We start from the raw sequence: 23,407 nt of genomic DNA on the forward strand, positions 1-23,407 counted from the left end.
CCACACTGATAAGGTCCAATCAGTTTGTTGACGGTGGGCTTTTTTCGTTTCGTCGTTTTTTGTTCAAGGAAACCTGTGTAACCTCGTAAGGTATCTCAATTTTTATTTTTCCGATTATCGCTTACATCGGCGGACGGACAAGCAGACACTCAGTCTCTTCATGGTAGTCATTAATATACTACTGTGCCTAAAAAATAAGGTGACATTTGAATTTAAACTGCGGGCGTCGAAGGTTTTGGATAATTATTTTTTTTTTAGGTTGTTAGTACTGTCAGTCACATTTATGTCAAATTTCATGTCAAAATATTCATTAGTGTTTGAGATACGTGTCGTTTTGTGAGCTGCTAAAAGTGAGTTTTTGCATCGGGAGGGGATTACTTTAAAGGGGATGAAATTGATTTGGAAGAATAAATAAAGAACTTTCAAAATAAATACAATGTCACCTTATTTTTTGGGCACAGTAGTATACATGTACTACTGTGATCAAATTGATAGGTGAATTTTGTCCATTTCATCTCCTTCAAAGTAGTCCGCTCCCACTGCAATACACTTATACCAACGAATTTTCCAGTCATCATAGCACTTGGAAAATCCTCCGTCGTGACGACCATCAGAGCCCTCTTCGATTCAGCTTTTATATCCTCAATTGAGTCAAAACGGTGTCCTCGGAGTGGTCATGTGAATTTGCTGAATAGCCAGAATTTACACGAAGGTAAATCAGGCGAATGCGGTGGTTGCGGCACGATATTAGTTGAAAATTTGGCGAAATGATCACGATTAACCAATGCAGTATGAAATGGTTCATTATCGCATTTCTTTGTTCAATAAATTCAGACAGAATAAAAATCGAAAAATTCAGATGTCACTAACAGTAATAGCAACTTACAGAAAAAAAAATTACCGATTCAAAAACACGCGAAGTATAAATTAAAAATTCACTTTTCGATTTGATCACAGTAGTATAACCCCATATCTAAATGAATTACACATATGTATCTATATTGATTTCACATTACAAGAAAACATTGTATTGGACCTAAGTATATTTTTTATTTAATTTTAAACTGTAGTCGAAAAATATACCTACTTAAGTTATATTTATGGTTTAAAGTCAATCGAAAGAACCAAAATCAGTTTGCTGGATATATTCGTATTGGGTTTCGGAAGGAAGGACAGTCCTCATTAACTTTTAAATCAAAGCTTAGGTATGCTTAAGAAAACACATACGAGTATGCATCTCCACGCAAAATCATTAAGTCAACTTACATATGTACATACAGGAATACATCAGGATACATAGAGTTAAGAAAATCATGAAAGTATATATGCATTTTTCGCCGGAGGTGTCACCTAGTTTTCATTTTAAGAAATGATAAAAAATTATGTTCGTGGATTGAAGCGTGATCATTTTCACGAAAGACGAGGACTGTATTTGGCTGAGTTAATATTTAACGAAATATCTTTACAAAATTTGGCAGGCAACTTTATCTATGGCAACGCTATAGTATTTGAAAAACCAATTTCAGAACGGACTATTATAGCTGCCATACAAATTGAACGAACAAAATGAAACCAAGGTTAACCATTTTTCTTATTTTTCTTGACATCTTATTAAACTTCTAAGCTACGAAAACAAATTTCAAGCAAAAGTCACTATTCCATGCTCTAGACTGATTAACAAGGTTTAGTTTCGTTTCTAAAAAATTTTAAACTATATACATATGTATGTTACTGAATATAAACGAGAAACCAATAAGATTGCACTAAATTATTTGTTATCGTTTTTATTCAGTTCATATTTGCTCAGTCCTTTATTATTTTGGAACAAAGTGTTCATTGTTGTGCGTCTATTTCTTCAATACAGCAACAGCTGGGGCAGCAGCAAGCACTGGTGCTGGAGCAGCGACTACTGGAGCGGCGGCATAAGCAGCTGGGAAAGCGGCGGAGTGGGCGATCGAGTGAGCTGAGTAGCTGCTGGCGTAGGGTGCGACGTAACCAGCATATCCTGCGGTGTAGGCGAGAGGAGCGGTGTATGCAGCGGCGACTGGAGCGGCATAGGCAGCAGCAACTGGGGCAGCGGCTAAAGGAGCGGAGTAAGCCAATGGAGCAGCCAAGAGACCGGGGTTAGCAGCGCCGAAGGCACCAGCGAAGACAGCCAAGAAGCAGACAGCGAACTATAAAAATACAAGAGTCAATATTTTGTTTATAAGACGAGTCAAAGGTTTTATTTTACTCACCAATTTGAACATTTTGATAGTTTTGGGTTTTTGGATTTCTTTACGAACGAAGTGGTTAGCGAATTGTGAAGCAAATATCGACAAATCGCTTGTTTATATATCTATGAGGAATGCAAACAAATGCCGGCATTGGCTCAGGTAGTACTAATTTTAATGTAGTGAGTGAAGGTAGGAGACGTGCTTGTACTACAAATTACGCATTGATATATCAATATATGTCCTCAGTGTCACTAGCAAACTAACTTTTAGTTATTACGTTTATAGCAGAGAGATAACTAGATATGAGTTGTACAGGTATTGGTGTATCAGAGTGACTTTAATTGAATTTCTTGAAATATTTCACAAATTAGTTCTTCAGATTTTGAGAAATCGATCTAAAATTTCGCACAAGACCTTTTCTTTCCAAGAAACTGCTCATTTGTCGGAACAATCGACATCAGACCAGTACCAATGTAGGACATAAATACACAGTCGTTGCTTTAGAAGCTGATCGATGATGTTCTGATATTTTTGACGAGATATCTTCACGAAACTTAACATGGATATTGTCTTAAGAATCGCTAAAATATCTGTAGAAAATTTTCAAATCAGATCAAAAACCTGAACGATTCAAATCAATTTCTGGTATAGGCAACTTTTTAATTTGAGAAGTTATCTTCGCCAAATGTGACATTTATTATTGTCCAATGTAATGCTACGATCTCTGAATACTTTGTTCAGATCTTTTAGTCGGTCCGATATACCATAAGCAGTTTATGTATAATTAGTATAATGGAATGAATACTCTTACGTATAAACCAGTGGAATTTAAGTGTGTTCTGCTCAATCCAAAAAAAGGAAGACCCCACAATGTTCGCCAACTACAGTGGGATAAGCCTCCTCAACATCGCATATAAGGTTCTATCGATCTGTGAAGCTGAAGCCCACCGTGAACAAACTGATTGGACCTTATCAGTATGGCTTTGGATCTGGAAAATCTACAATCGGCCAGATTTTAACGATGTGCCAAATCTTGGAAAGACCTGTGAAACCTAATATTGGTTGTGTAAGCAACAATTGTGGTTGTGTCCATCTACTATATGGATGATTTAAATTATATTCCTATTATTTCTTCTTGAAAACAATACTTAAAACATCATCCTTTATAATTATAAATTCGTTGTAAATTTCCGTCCGACAAGACGCTTTTTCAAGTTTTATAACCAAAGCACCGATCAAACTTAGAGGAATTTATAGATGGGGCAAAAACTTGGAGTGATGGCGGTGAAGGTTTGCACATGTTAGAGCCCTGCGATTGTTTTGCCTTCGTCAAGTAAGCACCGTAGATCACACGTCGTGAATCTAAGAATTCTGTGGATATCAACACTCCGGCGATTAGACTCTATTCAACTTTCTCGCAGCAGATTCAACGGTAAATTCCACCGTAAAAAAACTGTTTCTTGGCTTCTGGCGTGTACCAGTGAACCATAAAACCAGCAGCATTCAAGCAATCGTTGATTTCCCTTCTAAAAATCACAAATTCAGTCACCAACCGAAATATGTATTACTTTTTTCGACGGCCACTTCGTCAACCTTCACATTCGATCAAAACAAGCCTGCGAACCTGCTTCAGCTGACATTTCGACAGTAGCCGTCTACGATAACTAAATTCTAGTAAACTTTTTTGTGATAGTGACGACAACGCGCATTGAGCCTTTAATAAACAGATCGTAGAAGAAAAATTACCCTTTCAAAAAATTAGAAAAATATATAAATTTATTTTGAGTGTTTTTTTATCGAATTTTTATTCCAATATATCTCGCATCGGGTCAGTACTTTCGACAACATCGTGAAAAGCTTGCATTCCTTTTCTACTTCTTCAATACAGCAACAGCTGGGGCAGCAGCGAGCACTGGTGCTGGAGCGGCGACTACTGGTGCGGCAGCATAGGCAGCTGGGAAAGCGGCGGAGTGGGCAATGGAGTGAGCGGAGTAGCTGCTGGCGTATGGTGCGACGTAACCAGCATATCCTGCGGTGTAGGCGAGAGGTGCGGAGTAAGCAGCGGCAACTGGAGCGGCATAGGCAGCAGCAACTGCCAAAAGACCAGGTTTAGCGGCACCGAAGGCACCAGCGAAGAGAGCAAGGAGGCAGGTAGCGAACTATTAGAAAGAATAATGTGATATTACACAAGTGACATTATTTATTAAAACACAAATGAAGTTTTCAAACTCACCAATTTGAACATTTTGTTAAGTTTTTATTTTTGAACTTCTTTGCAAGCGAAGAGGTAAACGAATTGTGATATCAGTAGCTAATTTCGCACTGTCTTTTATACGAAATTAGATATTTAGCCATTGAAGTTGAATTAACCAAAAGTGTGGTAAAAGCGGTTTTGTAATACTAAGTAGGCATTCACGCGTCACTCTTTGCAGTTGACATTGATTTCAAACACAGTAAACTTCCAAACATTTTTCTGTTTATTGCTTTGCTGATCGCTGAATATTTACAGTATGACTTGAAAGCCCACGAATATCCAAATCATGTGTGGAATATACAATACAGGGAGGGAAATTTTTTCTGAAGGGTGGCTGCGGAAATAAAATTGGGGATCACTTTCACTCATATTCAAGTTTTCTTGCCACAATGTCAATTTCTGGTCGTCAGTGAGCACTTTTGGGACCATCTTCGGGGACACCTTGCGCATGTTCAAGTGCTTTGTCACAAAGTCATGAACCACAGATTTTGATAAATTTAACATCAATTAAACCAATACTTAGTAGACTCTATGAGTTCAAAACTTTGCGCCCACGAGTCACATTGTCGGTGTCTACATCAGCGACCTCTTCCTGGCCCTCTAAAAAGGCGTTGTGCCACCGAAACACACCACTTCTTGCTAAGGCAACATTTGGGTAAGCCTGCTTGATCATATCAAAAGCAGATTTACCGAGTTTCACACATAATTTAATCGCGTACCTCTGCTCTAACGAACGAAAATGTTTGTCCTAATTCTCCACGTGCTTGGAGACAACTGACCAGCCACTCCTTCGTTATTTAGAAACGCCCTCTAACGAATCCAGTCGCTGCGCGCATGCTCCGAAGCACAGTCGCGGCGGAAGAAAATCACTTTTCCGGACAAACCTTGTCCATAAGATTATATTGTTAACTTTCAATATTTGGGTTAGCAGGGATATGCGACTTCGAGATTTGTCTTGAATAATGTTCATCAGTAATTAGATACGTGACTGTATCAAGTCTTAATAGTTTTTCTAAAGAATATTATATTATTATATTTTTCTTGCGCATTAATCGTCAATATTATAATAACTAATATATATCGACAAAGAACTTTTATCTGCGGACTACTATTAACACTCCCACAAAATAGTGCAAGTTCTAGTTTCAAATAGTGGTCGTGGTCTATGGCACAATCATCTTAAGCTATAAAAACGTCAGACTTACTGGCTAAAGTACAAAAAGTGTCTAAAAACTAACGTCAAATATTGTATTTCAACAAAATCTCGTGTTCGGGTTCATTACGAATGTTAGAAATGGCTTACGGTAACTCAGTTTTATCAAAAACACAAGCCTACGAGTGGTACAAGGTCTTCAAAGATGGTCGAGAGATCGTTGAAGACATTCCTAGTTCGGGTCGACCTTAGACCTCTTCAAGTAATGAAAATATTAAAAAAGTGAGCGATAGCGCTTGAAAATCTTCAGGCAATTGTTAGAGAGATGGCAAAAGAGCTCGACATCTCTCACGAGTCTATTTGAATGATTTTGGTGGATATTTTGGGTGCGTTCTTGCTTGGCTCGTCCGGATAAAAATAGTATCGTTAACAGATTTATTTCGTGCGAATCCCGATTCCAAATTCATGGAGAGCATCGTAACTGCCAATGAGACATGGGTTTATGTGTTTGACATGGAAACAAGTAAACAATCATCAGAATAGAGGGAAAAAACGAGCCGAAACCAAAAAATTACGCGATAGCTACTCAAAAATTAAGGTGATCCTCATTGTATTTTTCGATACTAGAAGTTTGGTGTAACATGAATTGGTTCCGGATGGAGACTCGGTAATAAAGAGTTTTATTTGGCCCTATTGAGGCGTTTGCGTGAGAAAATCCGTTGAGAACGGCCGGAATTGTGAAAGAACAATCCATGAGTTTTACACGATGACAATGCATCATCACATCGAACAATGATTTTAAACGAATTCAAAGCCAAAAACGCAATGGATACCATCGATCAACCACCGTATTCACTAGATTTGCCTCGGTATGACTTTTTTCTTTCCTACACTGAAATTGCCGTACCGTGTAACCCATTTGCAGTCTTTCGAAGAGATAAAACAAAATTCGCTGAAGGAGTTAAAGGCCATCCCGAAAAGTACTTATGAAGGGAGAAATCGGTGGCATAAGTGTATTACGTCTGGTGGGGATAACTTTGAAGGCGGCAAAAAAATATTGATGAAAAATTAAATATTTTGCGTTTTACTTAAAATTTCCTTGTTTGTCCGGGTACTTTTTTGTTAGAAATTGGAAACGACAGAATCCAGAATTTAGCAGGTGGTTGATGAGAGCCAGAACGTTACTATATATTTGCAACTCTCAAGCCTTGAGACGGTTGGGGAGGAATAACTTTCAAGGAACCTAGTTTTTGATTTTTAAGAATTTAGGCAGCTTTTGTGGAAAAAGCATTTGATTTCCATAATAAATCCACTAAGATTAAATTGTGCTTAGCTGATTCTTATTTGAGGGCACAATAACCCCACTGATGGCGTTTGCGATTAGTCATTCATGCAACCAGCTTTTCTTGTTTAGTGTCAAAAATGGGTGCAATTGGGTCAATACTTACATTACTACCCATATACCTAAAAAAAAGTCAAGTATAAGTCAGGTGTAACCGAACATTTCATATTCTCGCAACTTGCGGGCTCAGAGCCGGGGAAATATCTTCAGGTTTGGTAAAACTATACAGATTTTTAGATGGTCAATCGATTTTGCGATGGTTGCTCACTATTCTCGAGACCACAAAATTGTTTCCGTCGATATCTTTGATATAAATTCGTATAGAATTAAACTAGAGCCACAAAACGTGAGCTATTTAAAGAATTCTTTTTGACGAAATAAATTGTTGAAGGTAAACCTGATTGTATGTTCGCATCGAAATATCAAACGGTTGTAGCGAATTCCAATTATGGACCATTTATTGTGATTAGGTCAATAATTATAAAGTAGCGTCAGCGCAAACAAACGCGTTAAACTCAGTTGAGTTTGTTAATCGGAAGCCATAATTAAGTGAAGTTGGGGAAAATAGTCAGAACCATAAATCCCAACATTCATGATAAGTAAATGATTCAAAGTCGTAGTTTACATATGTTATCGTATCTCATACAAGTATATTTGCTATATCGTGGTTTCGTTTTAATTTAATCACAGTTGGAAAAGTTTGAGCAGATTCATACTTATTTGCGCAACACAGCGACGGCTGGAGCAGCAGCGATCACTGGTGCTGGAGCAGCGACAACTGGAGCAGCAGCATAGGCAGCTTGGAAAGCGGCGGAGTGAGCAATTGAGTGTGCTGAGTAGCTGCTGGCATAGGGGGCGATGTAGCCGGCATATCCTGCGGTGTAGGCGAGGGGTGCGGAGTAAGCAGCGGCGACTGGAGCGGCATAGGCAGCAGCAACTGGGGCAGCGGCTAAAGGAGCGGAGTAAGCCAATGGAGCAGCCAAGAGACCGGGCTTAGCAGCACCGAAAGCGACAGCGAAGAGAGCCAAGAAGCAGACAGCAAACTGTTAAAAATAATAATATAATACAATTTATTTAATTGGCATAACTTAATACAAGTCAAATCTTAAACTTACCAATTTGAACATTTTGTTAAGTTTTTGGTTTTTGAACTTCTTTGCAAGCGAAGAGGTAAACGAATTGTGATATCAGTATCTAAGAAACCACTTGGGTTTTATACTAAATTCGATATTTACTAATTGAAGTACATGAATACCCGAAAGTGTGGTAAGAAACGATTTTGTAATACTAAGTAGGCATTCAGGCGTCACTCTTTGCAGTTGACATTGATTATTAAACACTGTGAACTTCCAAAACGTTTTCTTTAGTACAGTGCACTCGTGAAAACTCTAATGCAAAGCACCATACTCGTTCGAGTCTTCGAATGTTTTGTATTTTTTTTTTTGTTGTTATTAGGTTTTTATACTCTCGCAACAAAGTTGCTAAGGAGAGTATTATAGTTTTGTTCACATAACGGTTTGTAAGTCCTAAAACTAAAAGAGTCAGATATAGGGTTATATATACCAAAGTGATCAGGGTGACGAGTAGAGTTGAAATCCGGATGTCTGTCTGTCCGTCCGTCTGTCCGTCCGTCTGTCTGTCCGTCTGTCCGTCTGTCCGTCCGTCCGTGCAAGCTGTAACTTGAGTAAAAATTGAGATATCATGATGAAACTTGGTACACGTATTCCTTGGCTCCATAAGAAGGTTAAGTGCGAAGAAGTTCATAACTAAGCCATAAATAAAGATATTAAAGTGAAATTTGGCACAAAGAATCGCATTAGGGAGGAGCATATTTGGACGTAATTTTTTTGGAAAAGTGGGCGTGGCCCCGCCCCCTACTAAGTTTTTTGTACATATCTCGGAAACTACTATATCTATGTCAACCAAACTCTATAGAGTCGTTTCCTTCAGCCATTTCCATATACAGTTCAAAAATGGAAGAAATCGGATAATAACCTCGCCCACCTCCCATACAAAGGTTATGTTGAAAATCACTAAAAGTGTGTTAACCGACTAACAAAAAACGTCAGAAACACTAAATTTTACGCAAGAAATGGCAGAAGGAAGCTGCACCCAGGCTTTTTTAAAAATTGAAAATGGGCGTGGCGTCGCCCACTTATGGACCAAAAACCATATCTCGGGAACTACTAGACCGATTTCAATGAAATTCGGTATGTAATATTTTCTTAACACCCTGATGACATGTACGAAATATGGGTGAAATCGGTTCACAACCACGCCTTCTTCCAATATAACGCTATTTTGAATTCCATCTGATGCCTTCTCTGTATAATATATACATTAGGAACCAATGATGATAGCGGAATAAAACTTTACACAAATACGGTATTTGAAAAATATGTAAATGACGTATAATGAAATCTCGATTATTACTTTATCATGCAAGAGTATAAAATGTTCGGTGACACCCGAACTTAGCCCTTCCTTACTTGTTTATATTTGACCTACTTCAAATACGGTCTTTTCGTGGAGTGAATGTGCACATTCATTTTTCTTGTGCTAATTCTTTCAACGATGGCCCACTGTATAGTTTTGCTAAAAATTTATGTCGCTTCGTCTATCAGGATATACCAAGCTCTATCCAAAAATTTGATAGAAGAAAATGGCTATCAACAGGGAATTTCAATAATGTAACTCTCTTATTCTTATTACGTTTTGATCCATTGGTTGAATCAAAGAAGACATTCCGGAAAAATATCTCTGTCGACCGACTTAAAAATTTAAAGACGGACGTTTCATCATATTATTTTACAAGAAATATCATATTTCCTAAGCTATTAAGATAGGTTGCGCTGGCTTTCACGCCATACATAGACTTGAGCTTCTTTGTAGCGCCAGATGGTGGTTTGTTATTTATATAAGCTGAGGTTTACCATATGTCGTGCAGGACGTCAAAGCTTTTTGCGAAGTTTAGATGACACTTGATACCTAATTCTGATACTTCTTTCAGTCCCTTGAACTATCAAGCTGAAAAATCAGAGGATGTGTTCCAGCGTCGCTATCACGCCTACTTCTCTGCACTTTCTTTGTCATGTGATGACGGTAAGTTGTGACCTGTGATTAGACCAACAACCGCCTTGCAGTCGTTTCGGGATCGTGTGAGTAGAAAGCTTGCGTGTTTTCCTTCCGTTCCCTTGCACATTATTTTGACGATTCTACATGCCCTTAAGAGGCTATACCATTGTGACACTTTAAAAAAAAATTTCTTTTTCGATAGTTTATATTTCCAAAAGTATCCTATGAAGTCCAGAAGGTCGTATCTTGAATAGTTTTTGGATGGCAGTGTTTTAAGGAGCGGCAGCTCCAAACGACATTTTTCAAAATTGCTGACATTATAACTCGACGAGAAATTGACGGATGTACATCAAATTAAAAACGAGTGTTGTTGAATACATTTACTATATGTACAGTGACCTACGATCTTTTTGAACGACATTTTCTTCAAAATTACGCCATTTTGTTAATTTTAAATATTTTTCAAAGATCGTAAGTCATTGTATAGGAAATGTCTTTAAGTTTAATAAACTTTTTGTTTCAGCTACTCATTCGGCCGGAATCATGTCAGCAGTTGGGCCACTTTTTTGTTTGTACCTCCGAAGACAGCACATAACTTCGTTATATTTCAATATTTTTGTTAACAAAAACTCTTAAAATATAGCTGAAAATATACCTTATTACATTCAAAGAAGTTCGAAACTTTCAACCGAGCGCTTTCTTTCAAAAAATTCACGGAAATCGCCTAATTTTTCATGCATCACACTGGTATAGCCCCTTGAGGCATTCCATCTTATCCTGATCCGTCTGTTAAACCTTTCGGAAATTTCATTGTGCATACTTTCTTTCCTTGATCATATCTTCCTTTGACTATAAATAAAATAATTTATATATAGAGAAAGGTATCCTCAAGAAATTGGGTATACATGCGAACACTACTACTTACAATTCGCTTAAGACAATCTATGTTGCACGAATTTCAAAATGTTTTACTTTTCTGACATATTATATTGGGTCGTCGAATACTTACTTAACATGGCAGCGCATCTATTGTAAATGACTAGAAAATTTTTTAATGAAGAAATCGTGAATAAAAAACAAATTAAGCTTTAATTTCTACTTTATGTTTTCACATATATGTATTTGCTATAACGTCTTTTCAATTTTACTTCCATCACAGTCTCATAAATAAAGGTTCAGCAGATTAAAACTTATTTGCGCAACACAGCGACGGCTGGAGCAGCAGCGACCACTGGTGCTGGGGCGGCGACTACTGGAGCGGCAGCATAGGCAGCTGGGAAAGCGGCGGAGTGAGCAATTGAGTGTGCTGAGTAGCTGCTGGCATAGGGGGCGACGTAGCCGGCATATCCTGCGGTGTAGGCGAGGGGTGCGGAGTAAGCAGCGGCGACTGGAGCGGCATATGCAGCAGCAACTGGGGCAGCGGCTAAAGGAGCGGAGTAAGCCAATGGAGCAGCCAAGAGACCGGGTTTAGCAGCACCAAAGGCAACAGCGAAGAGAGCCAAGAAGCAGACTGCGAACTGTTGGAGAGATGAATGTGATATTATATAAATGACATTATTTAATTAAATCGCAAATGAAGTTTTCAAACTCACCAATTTGAACATTTTGTTAAGTTTTTGTTTTTGAACTTTTTTGCAGGCGAAGAGTTAAACGAATTGTGATGTCTACAGCTAAGAAGCCGCTAGCTTTTATACTAAATTCGATATTTACCCGTTTAAGTACATAAATTACCTAAAAGTGTGGTAAAAACGGTTTTGTAATACTAAGTAGGCATTGATGCGCCACTCTTTGCTGTTGACATTGATTATTAAACACTGAGGGCTTCCAAACATTTTCTTTTTATTGCTTACTTGACTTTGATTAATTTACATTATTGAAATTGGCTAAATGTAAAGCTGACTTGAAAGTTTATGACTAGCATATTTATGTATTATACTCGTACCTAATTTGATTAGGATAATTTAAGATATAATGAAATGTATGTGTATCTGTATGCGGGATTTTCTAATAAGGGTGATATGATTTATTTTCACAAACAAAAAAAAACAGACTAATTGTCAAAATAAATTCAATATTAGAACGTTCAATTGATACAATTCGATTTTGAATATAACATCATTCAAATGACCCCCACGACTTCTTTTGAAGGAACGAGTTTGATGAACCCAATTTTCGAGTACTTTTTTCACTAATTTAGCGTCGTCATGAATAGCACGTTCAATGTTGACTTTTAAAGCTTGAAGAGAGTCTGATTTATTGCTAAATACCAATGATTTCAAATAACCCCATAGAAGTAGTCTAATGGTGTTAAAGCGCTTGGAGGCTGTACAATGTCACAATTTCTTAAAATGATTGAATCTCAAAACTTTACTCGAAATAATTCCCCATCTTGTTGAAGTTAGATATTGTCAAGATCTAATTCTTCGAATTGCGATCATAAAAAGTTGGCTGTCATCGATCTATAGCGTTCTTCATTGACAGTAACGGTGTCACCAGCTTCATTTCGAAAGTACGGACCGATGATTTTAACAAAAACAACATCAAACTGTCAATTTAGGTGAATGTAATAGTTGACAAGTAGAAAAGACAGTTTTTTTTTATTCACCGAACCACTCAGATGAAAATGAGTTTCATGGGAGAAGATGATTTTCTTAAAAATTCGTTATCGTTTTCATGTTGTTTCACAGCAATATCAGCCAATTCACGTCGTTTGCAGTGGTCCAATAGCCTCAGTTCGTGAGCGAGGATAATTTATACTGATGCAATTCCAAAACCTTTTTTAAAATCTGCGAGGTGGTGGTTTGAGACAGTCCCAAATCGTAAGAACATCTTGGAATCGAAAAATTGCCGAAGCAAAGGCTTGAAAAAAACAAGAAATCAGGTAAGACTCCTCGAGATGGTCAGATACGTACGTATGATAAGTGTCACGTTTTAAATTTATTGACTGTCAACTAGAAAAGCTTGGCATGTTGTCTTAAAATTTGGTCAGCTCCAAAGTTAGTCGCTCCGTTCTCGGCAGATGTGAACTCAAATACATTATTAAGAATGTAGAAAAAAAAATTGCAAATTTCACAAATCGTTTTCTTTAACTTTGCAGGTTCTTAAAACATAAACCCTCTTGACCACTAATCCAATAGATACGGACGCTAGCCGTTCTCTTTGTTTGTAGAAAAGATCTCAGACCACCGTTTTCGCTGGCGTTCTATGTAGCTGTGATGTAGCTAGAAATTCATAATGCCAACTTAGACAACATCAACTCCCAAAAAGAAAAACTTTTAGAAATGAAATTTTGTTTATCGCCCATGATAACAACGTAAGCACGGAGTAATAGTCTGAGTAATTAAAGCTCTCCGTTAAATACCTGATTGAACTGGAACAGTGCAATTTGATATCTATGAAAAACCTAGAATCAGCACCCATATTTGTCAATAGCGCAAATCTCGAGGTTAGTCAGACCAAATCTTCGATGCAACTGATATCTACTTTAAGAAGTGGAAGTCGCCTGTATATTATGGAAAGGATACCCAAACCATAATGTTTCCGCCATGTTCAAGGGTATTTATCTGTGTATTTGTGGTTGTAAGCCTGATTTTTCGAGATTCTTACTTGATACCTCTATTAGACTTAAATAAGTTTAATTTTGCTTCATCCCACAAAAGAATGTCACACCATTTCTCTCTAAGCAAAAGTAAATGTTCTTTAGCCAACTTTAGCCTTTATTGCATTAAACTTCATAAGTTTCATTGGTGGCTTGCGTGGCGTTCTTCCCTTTCTTTCTTCTTTCTTAATTATTTTCACTCATTTTTTAACAGCTTTTAAGTTAAATGAAGTTCAAAATCTTACTTTTTCCACACCAATGGTGAGACACAATGTGATTGGTAGCACTGAAGATATCCGACTGCAACGACATACAAGTAAGTATATTGGCAAAATATGAAAAGACTTTTTCGACTACCAAATTAATTCCTAAAAGGTCGCCTGAGATATACCCACGCCTAACAGATCCTGATCCCAACAAAAAATTTTTTGTTACGTCCATGTATATGTTAAGAGTTTCTTTGGACTTTTTTTAGAAGGATTTCAAACTTTCTCTCCTAGACAAAGCGTGATGGTATGTTGTCCACTTTATACACCGATCCCCTATCGAGCTATGTCCGAAGGGTCTTGCAGCTGATTTCGCTGCCGAGCCGTTGTATTCGCTTCCAACGATTTGAACGTTTTAGATTTTGGTGGCTTAGGTCCAACTCCTCAAAACATCATATGGTAACATTGGGTTGACCATTGATGTTAACACCTATGCATAAGGACAGGTAATAGGCCCGATGTTGACAATAACATCTCCTTACATGCGTAGAGGGAGTCACTGGATTTTATCACCCTCTCTATCCACATTGAGTTTCCACGTCAGTTTGATGTAGAAAATTAGTCACAAAACTTGTTACGATCATAGGAAATTAATGTTAATTCAAGGAGCGTTCCAAAGTAAACAGGAAAAAGAGAACAAATGGTTTTTTCGGCAAAATCCATTTATTTTATTCAAAATAGTCTCCTTCTGCTTCAATACAGCTTTTTGCTTGGTCCAAAAGCATGTCAATCGAGTGTTTTAGCTCGTTGGCCGGTATGGCCGCCAGTATGCCGGTGCAAGCCTTTTGAATGGCTTCTTCGTCTGCATAACGCTTTCCTTTCATGAGCAAACGCATTTTTCCGAAAAGGAAGAAGTCGCACGGTGCCATATCAGGTGAATACAGGGAGTGGTTAATGGTTAAGATGTGATTTTGGTCAAATAATCGATCACAAGCGTCCGTCGTATGTTGGAATTTGAGTGGAACAAGCCGTGCACACGCCTTTCGTAAATGCGATAAATCGATGTTAAAGAGATGTTCAATTCCATTTCCATGAATTTCAATGATGATTTCGGCTGATTTTTGATGAATTCACGCACAGTTTCGATGGAATTTCCGGTGATCACGGATTTTGATTGGCCCACATGTTGATCGTCATTTATGTCCTCACGACCACTTTGAAAACGTTGAAACCACTCTTAAGCTCAAACACAAACTTAATACTACTTAACTGATCATTAGCTACAAAAAAAGAAACTCAAATTTGGCACAGGAATACTCGTATGTAAAGGACTTTTTGGCCGCGCCCTTTAACATCTTTTATGTCCACCTTCACGTCAAGCAAGAACGGTACATAATATTTTACTAACGTATTAAAGAGTGGACGAATTCGGCCGATGACCACGCCCATTTTCTCATATCAACTCGTTTTCAGTCACTAGCCAGATAATCTAAATTGGGCGATAATTTTAGTATGCTAGTTGACTTATATTAAAATCAGTTGAAAAACTTCAAATTGCTCGATAGATTGATTATTGAAGGTCGGGACAATTGCTGCGACAAATGAATTTTATCGGACCATTATTTCCACAAAAGTAACTTTATAGAGATTATATCGGTCTATATGAGATATCTCCATTAAGGTTTCTGATAATATATACCTTAGTCTAAAGTAATCACCTCCAACATTATGTGCAATTGGTTTGTATCTTTTACAAGACCGCATACAATGATACAATCCGTTCCCTTCTTTCTGGCTAATTCCATAACTGGCCGATATGAAACAACTGAGTATGTTAGCAATATGTGAGTCTGACTTTTTCATTTGGCATAATGTGAATTATACCATAAATGAAGAAAATGAGGTCATACTTTCTTTCCATGATCATATCTTCCTTTGACTTTAAATAAAATAATTTATATATATCGGGTGATTTTTTAAGAGCTTGATAACTTTTTTTTAAAAAAAAACGCATAAAATTTGCAAAATCTCATCGGTTCTTTATTTGAAACGTTAGATTGGTTCATGACATTTACTTTTTGAAGATAATTTATTTTAAATGTTGACCGCGGCTGCGTCTTAGGTGGTCCATTCGGAAAGTCCAATTTTGGGCAACTTTTTCGAGCATTTCGCCCGGAATAGCCCGAATTTCTTCGGAAATGTTGTCTTCCAAAGCTGGAATAGTTGCTGGCTTATTTCTGCAGACTTTAGACTTGACGTAGCCCCACAAAAATAGTCTAAAGGCGTTAAATCGCATGATCTTGGTGGCCAACTTATGGGTCCATTTCTTGAGATGAATTGTTCTCCGAAGTTTTCCCTCAAAATGGCCATAGAATCGCGAGCTGTGTGGCATGTAGCGCCATCTTGTTGAAACCACATGTCAACTTGATGCTAACAAACTTTTTGTTGCCAAAAATGGAAGAACTGAACTTGGCTGATATGTGGTTTCAACAAGATGGCGCTACATGCCACACAGCTCGCGATTCTATGGCCATTTTGAGGGAAAACTGCGGAGAACAATTCATCTCAAGAAATGGACCCGTAAGTTGGCCACCAAGATCATGCGATTTAACGCCTTTAGACTATTTTTGTGGGGCTACGTCAAGTCTAAAGTCTACAGAAATAAGCCAGCAACTATTCCAGCTTTTGAAGACAACATTTCCGAAGAAACGGGCTATTCCGGCCGAAATGCTCGAAAAAGTTGCCCAAAAATTGACTTTCCGAATGGACCAATCTAAGACGCAGCCGCGGTCAACATTTAAATGAAATTATCTTCAAAAAGTAAATGTCATGAACCAATCTAACGTTTCAAATAAAGAACCGATGAGATTTTGCAAATTTTATGCGTTTTTTTTTAAAAAAAAGTTATCAAGCTCTTAAAAAATCACCCGATAGATTATAAGAGCGAAAGTGAAAGGTATTCTCGCGAAATTCGGTATACCTGCGAACAATACTACTTACAATTCGCAAATCACGGAATAACTTATGCTTGAGACGGTTTGAAATTCGCTTCAGAAATTTAGGTTACATGAATTTCAATAATATCTTTACTTTTCCAACATCTTATATTTGTTTAACATGTCAGAACACCTGATGCCTGTGTCTTCTTAATTTATTTTGTTATACATACAAGAAAATGATTTCGCTTTGGAACCTCTAGCAAATGCTTAGACCATTTTTCTTATGAAAGATCATGAATAAGAAAATAATTAAGCTTTGGTTTTTACTTTTTGTTTTCACATATATGTATTTGCTGTATCGTCTTTTTTTTATTATTTTTAACTATAATCTCATCACAGTCTCAAAAGTAAAGTTTCAGCAGTTTCAAATTTATTTGCGCAATACAGCGACAGCTGGGGCAGCAGCGAGCACTGGTGCTGGAGCGGCGACTACTGGAGCAGGGGCATAGGCAGCTGGGAAAGCGGCGGAGTGAGCGATCGAGTGAGCGGAGTAGCTGCTGGCGTATGGTGCGACGTAACCAGCATATCCGGCAGTGTAGGCGAGGGGAGCGGAGTAAGCAGCGGCGACAGGAGCGGCATAGGCAGCAGCAACAGGGGCAGCAGCTAAAGGAACGGAGTAAGCCAAAGGAGCAGCCAAGAGACCGGGCTTAGCAGCACCGAAAGCGACAGCGAAGAGAGCCAAGAAGCAGACTGCGAACTGTTGAAAAGAATAAAGTGATATTATATAATTAACATTAGATTATAAACAAAGTTTTCAAATTTACCAATTTGAACATTTTGCTAATTTTTGGTTTTTGAACTTCTTTGCAAGCGAAGAGGTAAACGAGTTGTGATATCCATAGTACAGAAGCCACTAGCTTTTATACGAAATTTGATATTTACCCATTGAGGTACATGAATTTACCGAAAGTGTGGTAAAAACGGTTTTGTAATACTAAGTAGGTATTGATGCGCCACTCTTTGCAGTTGACATTGATTATTTAACACTGAGGTCTTGCAAACCTTTTCTACATATTTATTGCTGTGTTGACTGTGGTTAATTTACATTATTTAAATTGGCTTACATTTAAGAGACTTGAAAGTTGACGTATATAATTTAGTATTATACTTGCTCTGTTTAAGCTAGTTTAAGGTATAATGTTTAGGGAATGTATGAAAATCTGTATACAGGGTTTTCTAATAAAAAATGATATGATTTCATTAAAAAACACACTATAGGTTAAGGAAATTCAAAGAATTCGATGAACCCAGTTTTCAGTATGTCATGAATAGAACATCCAATATTTACTTCCAGACCTTGAAGAGAGTCTGGTGTATTGCTAAAGACCAATGACTTCAAATAACCCCACCATTAGACTACTGTGTTAAATCACAACTTCTTGGAGGACATTCAATCTAAAAATGTATTGTAATAATCGAATCTCCAGACTTTTCTCCCAATAATTCGGTTGTTGCACGTGCTGTGTGACACCCAGCACCGTCTTCTTGGAACAAGATGTTGTCAAGATCAGCTTCTTCTATACCGCTCTCCATTCACAGCAACGGTGTCACCAGCTTGATTTCGAAAGAAGTGCGTACAGATGATTCCAACAAACCAAAAACTTCCCCAAACCGTCAATTTTTATGAATGTAATGGTTCGCCAAACTAATACGGCTGTGTAAGCTGAAGTTGAGCAACACCAAAAGCTTGCTCAGGATCGGGAAGGACCTCCCCGAGCCGTTCGATACCAAACGAGGTTTCAGACCAGGCGACTCTCTCTCGTGTGACTTCTTCAACCTACTTCTGGAGAAAATAATTCGAGCTGCAGAACTAAACCGAGAAGGTACAACCTTCTATAAGAGTGTGAAGCTGCTGACGTATGCTGATGATATTGACATCGTTGGCCTTAACAACCGCAACGTTAGTTCTGCTTTCTCCAGAATAGATAAGCCAGTGAAGCAAATGGGTCTGGTAGTGAACGAGGGCAAGACGAAATATCTCCTGTCATCAAATAAATAGTCGTCGCATTCGCGAGTTGGCTCCCACATCACTGTTGACAGTCACAACTTCGAAGTTGTAGATAATTTCGTCTATCTTGGAACCAGCATCAACACTGACGATGTTAGACTCGAAATCCAACGCAGGATAACTCGTGCCAACAGGTGTTACTTCGGGCTAAGTTGGCAAATAAGAAGTAAAGCCCTCTCTTAACGAACAAAAACGAAAATTTATAAGTCACTCATTATTCCCGTCCTGCTATAGGGTGCAGAGGCATGCATGATGACAACATCTGATGAGTTGATGTTGCGAGTTTTCGTGAGAAAAATTCTGCGAAAGATTTATGGTCCCTTGCGCGTTGTGCACGGCGAATATCACATTCGATGGAACGAGGATCTGTATGACAAAGTTCAGGGAATTAAAAGACAGCGGCTACGCTGGCTAGGTCATAGCATCCGTATGGACGAAAACACTCCAGCTCTGAAAGTATTCGACGCAGTACCCGCCGGAGGAAACAAAGGAAGAGGAAGACCTCCTCTCCGTTGAAAGAACCAGGTGGAGGAGGACCTGGCTTCGTTTGGAATATCCAATCGGCGTCACCTTACGAAAAGAAGAAACGACTGGCGCGTTGTTGTTAACTCGGCTATAACAGCGTAAGTGGTTTCTACGCCTGTAAAAAAAAGAAGAATGGTTATTCAAAAATAATTTGTGGATATTCTTCGCACCAGAAACGACAGTTTTGTTTATTTACCGCACCACTCAGATGAAAGTGAGCTGATGATTTTCTTAAAAAAATCGTTATCGTTTTCTTGTTATTCCAAAGCAAGATCAGCAAATTCACGACGTTTACGGTGGTCCAATATCGCCAATTCTTGAGCGAGAACAATTTTATACGGTTGCAAGCCCAAATCATTTCTCAAAATCTTCCAGGTCGTGGTTCGAAACAGTCCCAATTCTTGATAACACCTTGGAATCGAGAAGTTGCGGTCTTCAGCAACACTTGTCTGAACGGCAGCAATATTTTCAGTTCAAGCAAAGGCTTGAAAAATAGATGAAAAGAGATAAGATTCCACAAGATGCTCAGATTCGTAGATATGATAAGCGTCATGTTTTGAATTTGTTGGCGGTCAACTGGAAAATATTGACAACTTCTGTCATAAATTGTGACGTCATAATTTGTTCAGCTACATCCGACATTCGGTGCTCCATTTTTGTGTTATCAATTGTTTTTTGATGTTTTTGGTTATTTGTATATCGTTCGATGTGAATTTCTTAAAGCGAACGTTAGCACTGATCCAAGAGATACGAACGCTAGCGCTCTTCTTTGTTTGTAAAAAAGGAACTCAGACCACTGATTTCGGTGGCGTTCTCTGTAAATATCAGCTGTAGCTAGAAGTTTATAATGGCAACTTAGACATCATTACCTCCCAAGAAAAGAACGAGAAGAAAACATTTTAGAACTGAAATTTCGATTTTCCCTCATGAAAAAAGAGCAAGTATGGAGTTAGAGTCTGAGTAATTAAAGCTCATCATTAATGACCTGATTGTACCGCAGCTGAGCAATTAGAATGTAGAATGACATTGACTTATTTTTTTGAAACTCCGTGGTTGTTTAAAACTGACCGAAACTACTTCAGCATATAATCAACTAGGTTTTGGCAGACCAAATCGGAACCGCGTCTAATAAATTCCGAAGAAGTTGTCAAAACTCACTGTTTGTTACTTGGACACTATCCTCTTATGGTCACTCTTACTGTATTCCACAAGTTTTTAATAGGATTTACAACAGTGGATTGTGGAACCCACTCCGATAGAAATGATGTTATTGACCTTAACACTCTCTTTTGTTCACCTAGTCTTGTGTTTGGGGTCGTTACTTTGCTGGAATACCAACTTTAGTCGCACATACTTTTCGGAAGTATTGCAATGTAATCTCTATCTTGATAAAAATCTGTTTCTTATGGAACGGCCCCATACCATGGTATAAAACGTTACCCAAACCATCATATTCAAGGGTATTTATCTGTGTATTTGTGGTTGTAACCTAGATTTCTGCATTCTTATTTGATGAATACCTCGATCAGACTTAAATAAGTTTACTTTCGTTTCGTCATACCAGAGAACATCATACAATTTCTCTTTAGGCCAAAGCACATGTTCCAAAGCAAACTTTAGCTTTTGTTGCACATTCTTTTTTGGCAACATTAAATACTTTGCGCTTAGTTGAAGGGTTAACATTAATATTCAAATGCCATTTAATGCTGCCATAAACACGATAGTCTTGGTCGGAATAAAGTTCTTGTATGTATGAAAAACTTTTTTAATTGACAAAATATCTTCACAAAATTCGGAATGGATTATTGTCCAAAATAACGATATAATGTCTGAAGAAATTATTTAGAACGATATAATACTCGTACAAGCTGACCGATCTACACCAAGTGCAGCTGTGAAGGGAATTATAGCTTTCTAGTTTTGTCAATATTTCGACTTTTTAGTAAAAACCCTCGAATTCTTGCTGAAAAGTATGTTCAAAACTTTAAACATTCTAATATAGTACTTCCAATTCATATTATGGAGATATCATAGGTCACTATTGAATGAAGAAAACCGAAAGTTATAGTTTATTTTATATTATCATATACAAATATATTATGTATATTTGCCATATCAGTTTATCAGTTGTTTCATCACAGACTTAAATGTGTAAAAAATTTAAAAGATTCTAGCTTATTTGCGCAATACAGCGACAGCTGGGGCAGCAGCGAGCACTGGTGCTGGGGCGGCGACAACTGGAGCAGCAGCATAGGCAGCTGGGAAAGCGGCGGAGTGAGCAATTGAGTGTGCTGAGTAGCTGCTGGCATAGGGGGCGACGTAGCCGGCATATCCTGCGGTGTAGGCGAGGGGTGCGGAGTAAGCAGCGGCGACTGGAGCGGCATAGGCAGCAGCAACTGGGGCAGCAGCTAAAGGAGCGGAGTAAGCCAATGGGGCAGCCAAGAGACCGGGCTTAGCAGCACCGAAGGCAACTGCGAAGACAGCCAAGAAGCAGACAGCAAACTGCAAAAATACAAGAGTTAATATACGGCTTATTGAATGGCTTCGAAAATCATTTTTCGGACTTACCAATTTGAACATTTTGTTAGTTTTGAGTTTTGTACTTCTTTACAAGCGAAGAGGTAAACGAATTGTGATATCTATGGTTAAGAAGCCACAGCTTTTATACGAAAATCCGTATTCATGCACAGTACTGCATGAATTACTTAAAGGTGCGATCAAATAACGGTTTTGTAATACCAAGTAGACAACGGTGCGTCACTCTTTGCAGTTGTCATTGATTATTAAACACCTTGCATATTCGAACCTTTTCTGTTTTGTGTTTGCTGACTTTGAACAATTTACAATATTGAAATTGGCTTTCATTTAGATTACTCCTCTATTACTTCGATTGCTGCGATGCGGAGACTACTCCTAGCGGCATCTTCTCCGCGCAGATACCTCCGAGGGATATGTGGGTGGGTGTATTCATTGTCGGATTCATGTGGAAGGTTGGAGGGAGAGTCTTTAGTCGGGAGTTCTTAATCAACACTTGTTTCAGATTTGCAGACCACAGGCAGCGGTGGCAACCATTAACATAGCAGCAGATGTACTTTAACGAAATGCGACTTCTTTTAAGGCTTTTAAGAGAGCAGCCCCCACAAACCTAATATACAATTTTAACAAATTTCCGGTTGTCTTTATATCGCATATATCGGTCAGGATACATATAACACATCATAACAAAGTGTACACACAATATATATCTAATAACAGTAGATCTTTTCGCCTAAATTGGATAAAATCGGGGCACTATTTCACCTAGCCCCATATTGCTCAAAAAAGTAATTTATAACTGCCGGTTGCATTTATACCGATATTTTACATGCTGGAATCTTAGAAGAATTAATTCTGAATATACTACAGTTCAATACCAAAATTGTGTGAAATTGTTCTACGAACTACCACGAATCCAAGTACGGGTTAATTGAAAACCCCGGCCGACTATAGTAAAAAACCTTTCTTTCACAAAATTCGTAATTTTTCGTTTGGATTTCGCAATCTTGATTAAACAGCGCTTTCTTTTTCTTCAAATGACAATTTCATTTTTCAGCTATTTCGTCATTCAAACGGTACAATAACGCTATAGGACCATACAAAGAGCCATACTTCCTTTTTCAAGGTTTCGCATTCCAGAATATAGACTCTATTACGAGAAAACTCGATTCTCGAGTAGAATCGGATTCGAGTTTACCATCCCTACTGGCAGCCATCGCGTGTACAAATATATAATTACCTCCGCACAATAGCCACCACAAAAAAATGATTTTTTTCCGTATTATTTATATGGAAAATAGACAATTTGAAAGAGGCACCTCTTAATATTAATATTAAGAGCTCATCTTTTGAGTGACTTTCTTTTCCACATTTTCGAAAGTTTTTAGCCTGTTTTTCAGTTGAAAAAAAAGGTTGACTCAGAATGACACACCCTAATGTATATAGTTATAAGGAACAATTTTTTTGAAGCGAGAAACTTAATTTGTAAATCATTG

General features: G+C 38.0%; 6 protein-coding genes across 6 annotated transcripts; all 6 read right to left on the minus strand.

The window, feature by feature from the left end:
- Positions 1-1,847: 1,847 nt before the first annotated feature.
- Positions 1,848-2,264, minus strand: LOC120777322 (cuticle protein 38-like). The gene is made up of 2 exons (XM_040108563.1): positions 2,238-2,264; positions 1,848-2,174 (listed from the first exon to the last, which is right to left on the minus strand). Exons 1-2 carry the CDS (start codon positions 2,247-2,249, stop codon positions 1,848-1,850), a joined length of 339 nt encoding a protein of 112 aa, XP_039964497.1. The 5' UTR covers positions 2,250-2,264.
- Positions 2,265-4,087: 1,823 nt separating this feature from the next.
- LOC120777329 (cuticle protein 38-like) lies at positions 4,088-4,461 on the minus strand. Its single transcript, XM_040108570.1, has 2 exons — positions 4,450-4,461; positions 4,088-4,375 (listed from the first exon to the last, which is right to left on the minus strand). The coding sequence occupies exons 1-2, from the start codon at positions 4,459-4,461 to the stop codon at positions 4,088-4,090; spliced, it is 300 nt and encodes a 99-aa protein (XP_039964504.1).
- Positions 4,462-7,681: 3,220 nt separating this feature from the next.
- Positions 7,682-8,092, minus strand: LOC120777325 (cuticle protein LPCP-23-like). Its single transcript, XM_040108565.1, has 2 exons — positions 8,081-8,092; positions 7,682-8,008 (listed from the first exon to the last, which is right to left on the minus strand). Exons 1-2 carry the CDS (start codon positions 8,090-8,092, stop codon positions 7,682-7,684), a joined length of 339 nt encoding a protein of 112 aa, XP_039964499.1.
- A 3,138-nt stretch (positions 8,093-11,230) lies between these two features.
- On the minus strand, positions 11,231-11,644 carry LOC120777326 (cuticle protein LPCP-23-like). Its single transcript, XM_040108566.1, has 2 exons — positions 11,633-11,644; positions 11,231-11,557 (listed from the first exon to the last, which is right to left on the minus strand). Exons 1-2 carry the CDS (start codon positions 11,642-11,644, stop codon positions 11,231-11,233), a joined length of 339 nt encoding a protein of 112 aa, XP_039964500.1.
- Positions 11,645-17,213: 5,569 nt separating this feature from the next.
- On the minus strand, positions 17,214-17,619 carry LOC120777327 (cuticle protein 38-like). Its single transcript, XM_040108567.1, has 2 exons — positions 17,608-17,619; positions 17,214-17,540 (listed from the first exon to the last, which is right to left on the minus strand). The coding sequence occupies exons 1-2, from the start codon at positions 17,617-17,619 to the stop codon at positions 17,214-17,216; spliced, it is 339 nt and encodes a 112-aa protein (XP_039964501.1).
- Positions 17,620-21,551: 3,932 nt separating this feature from the next.
- Positions 21,552-21,956, minus strand: LOC120777323 (cuticle protein 16.5-like). Its single transcript, XM_040108564.1, has 2 exons — positions 21,945-21,956; positions 21,552-21,878 (listed from the first exon to the last, which is right to left on the minus strand). The coding sequence occupies exons 1-2, from the start codon at positions 21,954-21,956 to the stop codon at positions 21,552-21,554; spliced, it is 339 nt and encodes a 112-aa protein (XP_039964498.1).
- Positions 21,957-23,407: the final 1,451 nt, after the last annotated feature.

The sequence above is a fragment of the Bactrocera tryoni genome, chromosome 5, assembly GCF_016617805.1.
Source record: "Bactrocera tryoni isolate S06 chromosome 5, CSIRO_BtryS06_freeze2, whole genome shotgun sequence".
In the NCBI taxonomy this organism is placed as follows: Eukaryota; Metazoa; Arthropoda; class Insecta; order Diptera; family Tephritidae; genus Bactrocera; species Bactrocera tryoni.